This window comes from Lynx rufus, unplaced genomic scaffold (genome assembly GCF_022079265.1).
Source record: "Lynx rufus isolate CCGP_SWC_20201006 ecotype Redwood Valley unplaced genomic scaffold, mLynRuf1.p SCAF_38, whole genome shotgun sequence".
NCBI classification, from domain to species: domain Eukaryota; kingdom Metazoa; phylum Chordata; class Mammalia; order Carnivora; family Felidae; genus Lynx; species Lynx rufus.
In genome coordinates, this window is record NW_025814854.1 from 3,084,219 (window position 1) to 3,097,302 (window position 13,084).

At 48.3% G+C, this 13,084-nt stretch overlaps 1 protein-coding gene across 3 annotated transcripts in view; it reads right to left on the reverse strand.

Annotated features, from left to right (window-relative positions):
• Nucleotides 1-13,084, reverse strand: part of PCGF3 (polycomb group ring finger 3) — a 56,623-nt gene that overhangs the window by 4,148 nt on the left and 39,391 nt on the right. For 2 of the 3 annotated variants that reach the window (XM_047094193.1, XM_047094192.1), the window contains exons 9-10: nt 6,400-6,537; nt 331-411 (exon numbers count right to left, since the gene is read on the reverse strand). In XM_047094193.1, the coding sequence (XP_046950149.1) occupies nt 331-411; nt 6,400-6,537 (219 nt within the window). Of the gene's footprint in view, nt 1-330; nt 412-3,151; nt 5,304-6,399; nt 6,538-13,084 lie in introns of those variants that run through there. The other variant, XM_047094194.1, reaches the window with a different exon arrangement.

Genomic DNA, 13,084 nt, shown 5'->3' on the forward strand with positions numbered 1-13,084 from the left:
GGGTCCTACTGGCTGTCACCCCCTTCTCCGGGCTGCCCCTCAAGTCGGGGATCCTGCCATCTGCTTCCTGCTTTAGAGAGGTACCCAAAGGCTTGTGGGCGTTCTCTGACCCCCACAGCTGACTGCGGGCAGCCAGCTTGGCCAGGAGGGGCGGTGCTCGCCTGAGGGCCCCGGCCACACCGACTCTGGTGTTGATGATTCCAGAATAATCCTGTGGCTGAGTTGTTATTCCTAAGCTCTTAGTTGAAAATATGCACAGAAAAGCAGTTGTCATTTGTAGCAGATTCTGAAAATCAAATAACCCTATCTTTACAAAGTGACGGGTCTCACCTTGAATCTCCACCTCGTGACAACCACAAATTTGAGCGTGTGGTCCTTGCCCAGGATTTCCTCGTTGCATAAAATGTCCAGCTGGCGGGAGAAGAAGGCTTCAGTCAGGGTGCCTTGGGCACGGCGCTCAGCACACGTGGCCTCCGGTCTGCGCCAGCGATGCCGGTCGGGTCACACAAGTCAGTTGCCTGTGGCCGACGGGCCCCGTTTCCAGGTGGCACAGGTGGGGAGCACTCGGGAGGCCCCCCCCCAACCTATCCCAGGTCCAAGAGCACCTGGGGCTTGGGTCCACACCCACCACACGGCCCCCAGGGGGCGCTCCGCTGTTGTCACCCCAGAGCACCTGTCTCTCTCTCCACCTCAGTCCACCTCTTGGCCAAGCTTGTTCCTCTTACCTCAGTGGAGAAAGGTAATGGGCTCTTCAGATGGTCTTTCTCCTTTCTTTTTAAAAAAAGACTATTTTGAGAGCAGATCTAGGCTCACAGCAAACGTGAGGGAGGCACGGGGATGCCCCACGCCCCCTGCCCCCCCACAGCCTCCCCCGCGACCCACATCCCCGCCAGGTGGTGCACCTGCTGGAGCTGATGCGTCGTCATCGCCCCGAGTCCACGGCAGGGTCACCCTTGGTGGTGCACGTCCCGTGGGTCTGGACGAGCGCGTGATGGCAGGCGCCCACCACCCTGGCGCCACACGGAGCTGCGCCGCTGCCCTAAAAATGCCCCGGGCTCCAGCTGGTCACCCTCCTCCCCCCTCCCCTCCCGCCGTAGCCCCTGTGGTTCCGCCTTCTCCAGAATGTCCCACAGCTGGAAACAGATTGGCTTCTTCCCCTCAGTAACGTGCATTTAAGATCTGCACCCCCCCCCCACCCCGGGTCTTTTCATGGCTTCATAGCTGGCTTCTCTTTAGCATGAGTAAGATTCCGCTGTCTGGGTGGATCCCAGTTTATTATCGTCGCCTACTACGGACATCTTGGTTGTTTCTTAGTTTGGGCAACTATGAACACAGCTGCTACAAACACTGTGGGCAAGGTGCGTGCGTGTGGACGTAAGGTTTCAGTTAATTCGGGCGAACGCCAGGGAGCAGGACTGCTGGATCATGTGGTAAGAGTGTAATTCATTTTGTAGGAAACTGACAACCTGTCTTGCAAACTGGCCGCAGCATTCTGTGTTGCCACCGCCGTGAACAGGGGTCTGTTACTCCACACCCTCTCCAGCGTGTGGTGGTCAGAGGTCTGGACTTTGGTGTTCTGATAGGTGTGGAGTGTAATCTCACTGTTTTAATTTGTTTCCCTGATGACAAATGATGTGGACTCAAGTGGTCTTTTCAACTCCCTCAGGACGAGGGGAAGAAGCCCCCTACACCTGCACGAGGGCTGGGCAGGGGACACATGTGGGGCCACCTGGGGCCAACTCGGAGGAGACTGTCCCAACGCCGAACCCCACCTCCCCCAGGCGTGCCTCTGACCCACACCAACCCTCTCCTCTGGACAACCTCACCATGACCCCGGGGGCCAAATGGCACCACACACCAAGGACCCCAACCTTGACCCGGGGCCCTGACACTCACCTCCCACTTTCCCTCTCCACTGTGTGCAGGCAGTGGCCACAGCGGCCTATCTCGAGAGGCCATCCATCTGGGTGCTCATTCCCGACCCCTTCTTCCCTCTAGTAGCCCCGCCGAAAACACCAGCACATCATTTTGGCTCTCTCAGTATCAGTCTCCTGTGCCTTCCCTGAAACACCACCACTGGGGGGCTTCACACTTAATCTCCTGGACGCCAGGAGGCCACACTCCCCTGGGGTCTCTGGGGCTTTCTATCACCAGTTCATTCCTTTTTACTGTTTTTTTTTTTTTTTAAATGTGATAAAATACACATAAAATTTACCATTTTAACCGTTTTTTACGTGGGCAGCTCCGTGGCATTGGGCACATTCGCAGTGGTGAACATGCCCAGCCTCCACCTCCAGAACTCTCTCATCTTCCCAGGGGACACTCTGCTCCATGAAACACTAGCTCCCCGTCTCCCACCCCCCCCAGCCTCTGACCCCCACCATCCACTGTCTGTCTCTATGATCTGCGTCCCCCACAGGCCTCCTGTAAGTGGAATCATCCGGTGCTTGTCCCCTCGCGACCAGCTTATTTCACGGAGCACAATGTCCTCCAGGTCCATCCGTGTGGTGGCAGGCGGCAGGACTTCCTTCCCGTTCGAGGCCGAGGAACATTCCGCCGTGTGGATGGACCACGTTTTCTTACCCACGCATCTGTCGACGGACACTGGGTTCTGGCACATCTTAGCTGATGTGAACAGTGCTGCTGTGAACGTGGGGTGCACACACCTCTTCAACGTCATTCTTCTGCGTGTGGATGTGTAGTTTCCCCAGCACCATTTGTTGAGAAGACTGTCCTTTCCCCATCGAGTGGTTTTGACACCCTCGCTGGACGTCATTTGACCACATACGTGAGGGTTTATTTCTGGGCTCTTTATTCTACTCCATAGACCTAGATGTCTGTCTTTATGCCAAGATTGTTTTGGCTATTCAGGGTCCCCTGAAATTTCATACAAAATTTAGGATGGGTTTTTTAATTTCTGCAAAAAACATCATTGGGATTTTGATAGGCATTGCTTTGAGTGTAGATTGTTTAGGTAATATTAACATTTTAACAAATTTTTTCAAGTTTGTTTGTTTATTTATTTATTTTGAAAGAGAGAGAGAGTGCATGCACAAGAGGGGAAGGGGCAGAGACAGAGGGACAGAGTCCCTAGCAGGCTCCTCACTGTCAGTGCAGAGTCCAACATGGGGCTCGATCCCACAACTGCGAGATCACAACACGAGCCAAAATCAGGAGTCGGATGCTTAACCAACTGAGCTGCCCAGGTGCCCCACAATCCTTTTGATTTCTCTAGAACTATGACAATGCCTCTACTTTCATTTCAGATCTTAGTAATTTTTTTTTAGTCCGTTAGTTAGAAGTTTGTCAACTTTGTTGATCTTTTCAAAGAACTGCTGACTTTCTCTACTGTTTTTCTGTTCTCTATTCCATTTATCTCTGCTCTGATCTTTATTATTTACTTCCTTCTGCTAGCTTTGGGTTTAGTTCTTTTTCTACTTCTTCAAGTTGTAAATCTAGGTTGTTGATGAGACCTTTCTTGTTCTTAACGTAAGTATTTATAGTTGTAAATTTCCCATTGGCACTGCTTTTGCTTTACCCCAAGGGTTTTGGTAAGTTGTGTTTTCGTTTTCATTTGTCTATAGGTATTTTCCAGTTCCTCTTTGATTCATGACTTCTTTAAAAGTGAGTTGTTTAATTTCCACAATTTTGCAAACTTTCCAGTCTTCCTTCTGTTAGTGATTTCTAATGTCACGCTGCTGTGATCAGAGAAGGTGCTTTGTAAAGTATCTATCTTTTAAAATCTATTGAGGCAATGTGTGCCTGCCCTCCTCTTATAAGGACCTTTGTCACTGAATTTAGGGTCCAGCTAGATGATCTAGGATGATCTCTTCATCTCAAGATTCTTGACACATCGACAAAGGCCTTTTTTCAAATCACGTCATATTCACATGTTCTAGGGGTTAGGAAATGAACACATCTTTTAGTGGAGTCATCATTTCACCTGCGATAGACAGTCTGCCTTCTGGTCCCCGCAAGTCCACATCCATCCCACATGTAAAATATACTCACCCCATCCCAACATTCCCAAGAGTCTCAACCCATTCCAGTAGCAACTCCAAATTCCAAAATCTCCTCGGACACCATTAGCCAACAGTCCCAGACCTTCCCTTCCAAAGCATATGAATCAGGCAGAGGTGAGGCTCTGGGTATCCACCTGGGTTGAAATTCTTCTCTAGCTGTGGGTCCTATGAAACTAAAATCACATTGTCTGCTCCCCACATACAAGGTTGGGAAAAACACAGGATAGTCCTCCTCCAAAGGGTAATATATTAGAAGAATAGAGGGTTCACTGGTCCCAAGCAAGTTTGTAAACCAGGCAGAGAAACAGCACTGTGGGTTGAGTGAGATTCTGCTCTCTGGGCCCACGACGGCCTCGCCACCTGGGCCTAAGGCTCTGCCCTGCACGTCATTTCTTCTTCACGAAGCGCAGCTCTGTCAGCCTATCTCCTGCCTGCAAAACTTTGGAAGTCTGACAGCCTGTTCTTGTTTCTTCCCGTCTCTGTCCCCTTCAGGAAAAGGCGATGGTCATTCTGCTGGCACAACATTCTCAAAAATGTTGTGGGTCTCCCATACGTGTTATGGATCCAGGCCATTAGACAGGATGGTTCTCCACAGATCCATTCCTAGCTTCTGTGAGACAGCTGAGTCACACATCCAATGTCTTCAGCAAAAGGTTGTCCGGCCACACTCTCCACCTTCCCTCCGGAGCATGCTTTCCCAACAGTGAAACCCTAGTATTCCGGACTGTTTGTGGTCGGGACAGGCCTAAGTGCTGGCTCCTTTTTGCTTAGCAGTCCCTTCCCCAACTCACATCTCTCATATTTTACTGACAGCAGCAAGACGCCGGACCACACCTTCACACTTGGCTTGGAGACCTCCTGGGCCAAATACCCAAGTTCATCACCTCCACGTGGTCAGAAGGCGCAGTCCCCCTGTGCTTGCTGCCACTGTGTGATGGTGACTGCTTTTCTTCTGCGTCCTCTCTTCCTTGTCAGAAGCATATTTCATGTTCCTATTTCTACCAACATTGTGCTTGTGGTGACATGTATCCTCCTAGGTGACAGAGTGGTTTCCCTGCGCCCCTCACCTCCTTTGGGGCCACCAGAGTCACCTTAAATGACCTTATTTCCAACAGCAATCCAGCCTTTTTCATCATCTCTCAAAATTCTTCCAGCCTCCACCAGTGATTCAAGTCCAAGGCCATGTCCACATTTCTAGGTATTTGTTACAGCAGCACCCCACTTCCTGGTACCAAAATCTGTTCTGGTTTCCTGTAGCAGCTGTGACAAAGTACCCTAAACCTGGTGGTTTAAAACAACAGGACTTTACTTCCTCACAGATGTGGAGTCCAGAGCCCAAAATCAAGGCCCTGGCAAAGCTGAGCTCACTCTGGAGGCTCTAGGGGAGGATCCTTCCCGTCTCTTCCAGCTTTGGGTGGCTCAGGTGCTCCTGGGCTTGTGGCCACATCACCCCCTGTGACTCTGCCCTCACATCCCCTCCTCCTCTGTGTGTGTGTCTCAGATTCCCTCTGCTCTCTCTTGTAAGGACACTCGTCATTGGATTTAGGGTCCGCTCGGGACATTCACGGGTTATCTCATCTCATGATTCTTATCTTAATTATAGATCCTTACTCAATTTAGAAAAAAATACTTTTCCCCCAAAAGGTCACATTTACAGATTCTGGGGTATGTGGACATATTTGGGGGGCTACTGCTCAACCTACTACTCCCTCTGAAACATTCCTCAAGTTTGTCCAATTCTGCCGTCTGCAGTGCACCACCCTGGTCCGCCTCCCCTGGACTCTTGCCACTGATGCCCCTGCTGGCCTCTCCTGTTTCCGTTTCTGGGCCCCAGTGACCCATTTTCCTCACGGCCTGAGGACTATTTTAAAGCTATACCTCTTGCCGCCTTCTCCTTGCACTTAATTACGCACAACTGACTCCTACTGACGACTCACATCCCAGCGTAAGTGCTCGCCCAGCCCTCCGTCCACCAGCCCCGCGCACACCCGCCGCCCGTCATCCCCACAAGATCTTGACCTGCCCACCTGTTCACTGCCACCCAGCAGGCAGTCAGCCCTCCATTTGTGAAAGAACAGAGTCTCTCTGAGATGAAACCCCCCAGCACGGTCACACTGTCCCCACCGCCCGCCAGCACGCTCTCCCGTTGTAGGGGCTCCCCACACTCCATCTGGCCTTCCCTCCACTCTCGTCATCACCATGTCCCATGTCACGCTGTCTGGGGGTACGCAAAACAAACTGAGAGTTTTGTTTTCTGACTTAAAATCTCTAAACAGAGATGTCAAAACAACAAAAAACCCACAAAGAACCGTAGAAGTATCGCTTTTACAAATGAGAACCGGTTTGTCATAGTTTCTATTTGTGGCCTAACTATTACCTCGTTGAAAGACGAAAGGTTAAGTTTTTTGGCGATGAACTTCTTCAGGTGCAGGACGGTCGCCTGGGCCGAGCAGCGGATCCACTTTCGCTTCAAGCCCCGCAGTTTGCTGCTGTTGCACTCCAGACAGATGCTCACCTGTGGGAGGAGGACACAGCTGGGCAGCCCCGCAGACAGGGGTCCGCGGGCTGCCTCTCGGGGCCCCTGCTCCCGTGCCCACTCGTTCCGTCAGACGCGAGAATGCGGACTTCGTGAAATCAGACATCTGTCTGACCTCAACACTGTGGGAGAGGGTTTCATTTTACTCGTTTTACACACATTCTCTTAAAATCTCTGTTTACCATTTTGTGAAATGTAATCTAACAGTGTCTTGTATTCTGTCTTATAAACATACTACTTGAAAGTCAATCTGAGGGGCACCTGGGTGGCTCAGTCGGTTGAGTGTCTGACTCTTGATTTCAGCTCAGGTCTAGAGCCCAGGGTCGTGGAATCAAGCCCTCGTCAGGCTCCGCACCGAGCACGGAGCCCGCTTGAGGTTCTCTCTCTCCCTGCCCTCCCTTGATCGTGTGTGTTCTCGCTCTTTCAAATAAAAATAAACAAATAAATATTTAAAGTAAATCTGAGAATTATTTATCCGTTGTCCAGATGGCGCTGGTCTCAGAGTTTAGCTGATGCAGACGCAGCCTGTCCTGAGCTTCCCGGCTGGTGGGACACATGTGCGTCTTCCCACAGGCCCCGGGCCGAGTGTTCTGCTGGCATGAGGGGGAAGGACACACGGCCATCTGAAGCGGGTGCCCCTGCCTACGCGAGATGCACCAAAGAAGGCTTCACAAAGGAAGTAAGTGTGAAGCGTGGCCTTGAAGGAGGATGGCAGACTGACTAGAGAAAAAGTACTCTTAGCACAGGAAAAAGCACGAGCGAAGCCACAAAGTTTGAAAGTTCATAGTCCCTCCTGGATGATCAACAGGACAGGGGATCACGGTAGGTCATGTAACAAGGAACCACAAGGTAACGAAATAAAAGGGATTCTAGCCCACGGGATGCCTGGCAGATGCAATACCAAGGACCCCAGGCCACGAAGGCCACAAAGCGTTGCAGAGAAGGTCCGGCCGGACAGCGCTTCCAAAGAGTGAGTCTGCAGTAGCAGCCACAAAACAATGGCACAATCAGGGGCGCCCGGGGGGCTCAGATCACGATCTCACCATTCAGAGTTCGAGTCCCGCATCGGGCTCTGTGCTGACAGCTCGGAGCCCGGAGCCTGGAGCCTGCTTCGGATTCTGTGTCTCCCTCTCTCTCTGCCCCTCCCCCGCTCTCTCTCTCTCAAAAATAAATAAAGATTAAAAAAAATTTAAAAGCTGGCACAGACTCTCGAAAATTCAGATAAAAGAATTAACAAGGAATTAATGGAAATATGTAGGCCTAAAATCACTAGAGATACAAAAGAAGGAATTAAAAACAGAACATACTATGAATAAAGAACAGACAGGTATAAAAGAGAAGCAACTACAACTTCTAAAAATAAAAGCAGAGTCACTTAGACTAAACACTCACAGGTGGCCGAACCACAAATTAGTCTCAGCTGAAGGCAGACTAATTTCCCAGAAGACCAATATGAAGAAATTACGTAAAAGAAGTACAGAGGCCAAGGGGTCAATTAAAATAACAAAACAAAGGAAAAGTAAGAGACAGGGTAATGGACCGAGGTGTCTGACAAACTTGTAACGGGTTCTGGAGGAAGAAGGCAGAAGAAGGGAAAGGCAAAATTTAAGAAATAACGACTAAGGATCTCCCCAAAATAATGGAGGACATAAATTCTCAGATTTAGGAAGCAAAATAATAAGAAAGGAAGAAAGGAAGAAAGGAAGAAAGAAAGAAAGAAAGAAAGAAAGAAAGAAAGAAAGAAAGAAAAGGAACCCTACACCTACGCACGAGTGGGGAAGGCGCCAGGAAGGAGCAGTGGACGGCTCTCCAGATGTGGCCACGGAGCCTGGAAAGCAAGGCGCTGGCAGAAAATGCACAGAGAAATTACCACTCAAGACTTAAAATGAAACAAAGCCATCTGTAAACAAAACAGAGAACGACTAGGAGGGGGTACAGTTGAAGAAAAGAGACCCATGTCCAGGAGGAAGACATGGGAAGCCACAGAAGGGTGAGCCGGGAGGCGGGACAAGAGTCCGCGGCCGGGTTTGGGTCTGGGAAGAGAGAAAGCAGGCGGGAGGGTGGCCCCAGGCAGAGTGAGCAAGGCCCTTGTGTCATTCGGGGAAAGGGAGACTCTCGTTAACTTCAGACCTTTAAAAAATGTAAACATTCATTTTAGAATTTCACAGCCACTAAAAGAATAAAAATAGGACATATAACTTGTCAACTAGTTGCTAAGTAGAGGCAAAAAAGGGATTGAAGAAAACTTACTAATTCAATAGAAGGTAAGAATGGGGGGAACATAAAAAAACATGAATGGACAGCACAAAGAAACTCAGAGTTACTGTTAATCACGGTAAATGGAAAACGTGAAATAACTTGTCAGCTAAAGAAAGTTTCCCATTTGATTTTTAAAAAAAAACCCAGTTCTGTGTTGTGACAGGCGTCACATTTAAGAAAGTTAGGAAAAAAATGGAAATACCAAGCAAATATTAACCAAAGAAAGCTGACACAGCTACATTGATATTAGAAAAAGCAGACTTTAAGAAAGAAAGCGTAATCACAAAAAATTCCCTAAGGATGGGAAACACTTCTAAACTTGAGTGCACCTGGGAACAACCTTAAACTGAATGAAGGTTGAGGGACAGTAAAATCCTTAAGTGTGATGGGGGCCTTCTGTGTGCTTCTCTGTAAGTGCCAGACTGAATTCTGTCCCCAGCAGTGGACACCTGTCAGGACACAGGACACCTGGCCATCTGTTCCCCAAGCCCAGAGCAACAGGCATCATGCAGACCAGGGTGCGGTAAGCAGATGCAAGTTAGAGACCAACAAGAAGCCCTAAGCACCACCGCTGGGCTCTCCGTGTGCACAGGGGAAGGGGGGTAAGAAACTATTTGCTTCACTCAGGTTTGCGTGGATGTGGGGGCAGCAGGGACGGTCGCAGGGGTGCTCAGGTTATATCTTTCATATGATATGAACTCGGAAGTACATGAGTGTGTCACCTGTTTAAACACACTAAAGTATGTTTTTAACGGCCTCATTGGAGTATAATTCATACGTATGTTTTTCGTATACACTTCAATAGTATTTAGTAAACTTACAGACCTGTGCAGCCACCACCAGAATCCAGTTTTACATAATTTTCACCACCCCATAAAGACCCACATCCTGCTTTGTGCTCAACCCTTGCTCCTGCCCAGCCCCAGGCACCCAACTACCTCCTGTTTCTAAGATTGGCCTTTGGGGGACATCGTACACAAATGGAACTGTGCAACATGTAGTCTTCTGCATCTGACTTCTTTGCCTTGTAAAGTCCTTCCGAGTGTCACTGTGGTGTAGCAGGTGCTGGGGTCATTGTTTTTCACTGCTGACCAGAACGTCCCTGTATGCGTGGACCACATTTTGTCTATCTGAAGTTCGCACTGTTCCCCGGCTTGGCTATCATGAGTATGATAGCCCTGCTGTGAACATTCATGTACAAATCCTTGTGTGAATAGGTTTCCATATACACCTAGGAAAATTGCAGGGTTGTATGGTTAGCTTATGTTGAACTCCTTAGGAAACTGCCACACTGTTTTCCCAAGTGGCCACACCATTTTATGTTCCTGCCAGCACGCTACAAGGGCCCCATTCTTCCACATCCTTGCCAACACTTGCCAGTGGCTGTCTTTTTGATGGCGGCCATCCTAGTGGGTATAAAACGGGATTTCATTATAGTTTTAATTTCTATTTCCCTAAGAGGCTCATGACATTGAACGTCCTTTCACGTGATTACTAACCAGTTTTATGTCTTCTTTGGTGAAACATCTACCGAAATCTCTTATCCATTTCTTATCTGGATTATCTTCTTACTGAGTTATAACAGATATATAGTCTAGATATAAGTCCTTTATCAGAAATATGATTTGCAGAGGAGTCAAAATGGTGGAGAAGTAGAGGGATCGCAATTTCCCTCGTCCCTCAAACACAGGAGTATCGACGTCACAACACTTGGAACACCCATGAAATCAGTCTGCGGAGAGACAGAAAAATCTTCACAGGTGGACAGAGACAGCTTGGCAGGACAGAGGTGTGTGTATGCGAATCAGAAAAGATAAAACGGTCAGTGTAAGCATGGAGCGGGGAAACCCTTTAGTGGAGACAAAAGGAAGAGAAAGAGAGGCTGTGGAAGTGTGGCGTTATATTTGGACAAGAGAAAAACCTCTCCGGACCACAGACGGGGGAACGAGAAACACAGAGAGTGCCAGTTTCTACTTTGCAAACAGCCTCAGAAGCTAAAGATGGTAATTATCAGGGGTGTGTGACTTTCTCCAGACCAGAACCGGGTGCGTGGGTCTGGTGGGGAGGGAGCCTGCTTGGGCGTGATAGCGATCTCAGGGGCGCACTGGGAGAGAGCGGTCCCTCCTTTGAGTACTGTGGGAAGAAGGTGTATTGCCCTCCTCAAGGACAAAAGACCTTGCAGGTGCCAGCCAGATGCCCTTTGTCGGCTGGGCAGTGGCCTTATTCCAGAACCAGGACCGTGTAGAATGGGACTCTTTAAGACGTCAGGTTTTGAATCTCAGCTGAGTGCCCGGGAGGCACGGGAGACTGTGGAGCGAGACAAGCTGGCCTCCCACGCTGCTCTGTGAGGACCACCTGAACAGCGTGGTTTGGGACACCCAGTCCAGGGAGGAGAGACTGGGGTGTTGCCATTTTTCTCCCAATCACCAACACAGTGGGGCTTCAGGGAACAGGACAGCGGCCCCCAGTGGAGGCGGGGCCTGCTTACACCAAACCCGCCCCTCCGTGCCTGGTAACTGCGTAGCGACCAGAGTGAGATTGACACTGACCCGACCAGACGGCCCCTCCTCCAGACCAGAGCTGCCACCTGGTCCCAGGCGCCAACACGGAATCGTCCTGTGGTTTGGTACTTTTTAACATTTTAATATTATTATTTTTTTCTCTTCTCTTCTCTCTCTTTTCCCTTCTTTTTCTTTCCACTCTCCTCTTTTTTTCTCCTCCCTTGGGAATCAGCCTCATGGTTTCTGATTTGATTTTTGGTTAATTCTTATTATATATATTTTTTTCTTTTTTTTCTTTCTTTCTCTGTTCTGGTTGTTTGTTTGTTTAATCAGGCATCTTTATTCTTTTTACCTTTTCTGTATCTCTTTCTTCTTTATTTTCCTCTCTCTCTCTCTGGATTAAGCCTTATAGTTTCTTCGATTCTCTGCCTGGTCTTTTTTTTCCACACCTTTCATTTCTCTCTTTGTATGGGATAATGTTTCTCCCCCTCTCCTTTCTCCTTTTTCCAGGGTTACTTCAACAAACAAATCAAAGAACACCTGATGGAAGGCCCAAACCACCACTACAAATAGGGAGATAAAGCAACCAGAGTCACAGTAACAGAGAGCATGCAACACACTCCAAAAACACCTCCTTAAGGGTCAGGCATTGCACTCTGTATGGCTTCTTTTTAATATAGTAGTGCTTGCAGGTGCAGGGCACATAACAAGCTTTTAAAACACATAAGGGACAGAAAACTAGCCAAAATGACGAAACGGAAGAATTCTCAAAAGAAATTCTGGGAAGAAATGACACCCAGAGAATTGTTCAAAACAGATATACACCACATGTCTGAACAAGAATTTAGAATAATAGTCATAAGACATTAGCTTGGAAAAAAAAGCATAGAAGACAGCAGAGAATCTCTTGCTGCAGAGATCAAGGACCTAAGAAATAGTCACGATGAATTAAGAAATGTTGTAAATGAGGGGCAAAATAAACTAGATGTAGTGACATAAAGGATGGAATAAGCAGAGGAGAGAATAAGTGAAAGAGATGATAAAATTATGGAAAATGATGAAGCTGAGAAAAAGAGGAAATTACTAGACCACGAGGGGAGAATTAGAGAACTAAGTGATTCTATGAAACCTAATAATATCTGTATCACAGGAGTTCTAGAAGAAGAGAAAGGGAAAGAAGGTTTATTTGAACAAATTATGGCTGAGAACTTCCCTAGATTGGGGAAGGACACAGACATCCAAGTCCAGGAGCCACAGAGAATTCCCTTCAAAATCAACAAAAACAGGTCAACACCACAACATAGCATAGTGAAACTGGAAAAACACAAGGATAAAGAGAGAATTCTGAAAGCAGCTAGGGACAAATGGTCCTTAACCTACAAGGGTAGACATATAAGGGTAGTAGCAGAGCTGTGCACTGAACCTTGGCAGGCCAGAAGGGAGTGGCAGGAAATACTCAATGTGCTGAACAGGAAAAATATGCAGCCAAGAATCCTTTATCGAGCAAGGCTGTCATTCAGAATAGAAGGAGAGATAAAGCCTTTTCCAGACAAACAAAAATTAAAGGAGTTCATGGCCACTACCAGCCCTGCAGGAGATCCTAAGGGGGACTCTGAGTGGAAAGCAGCAAAGACTACAGAAGACCAGAGACATCACCGCAAGCACAACCTAAATTACTGAAGCCCAATTGTAACGTGACTTTCTCCACAAAGACGCAGCTCTGCAGACTACTGTGGAAAAGAGCGTCTTCTGCCATGTTCATTCTA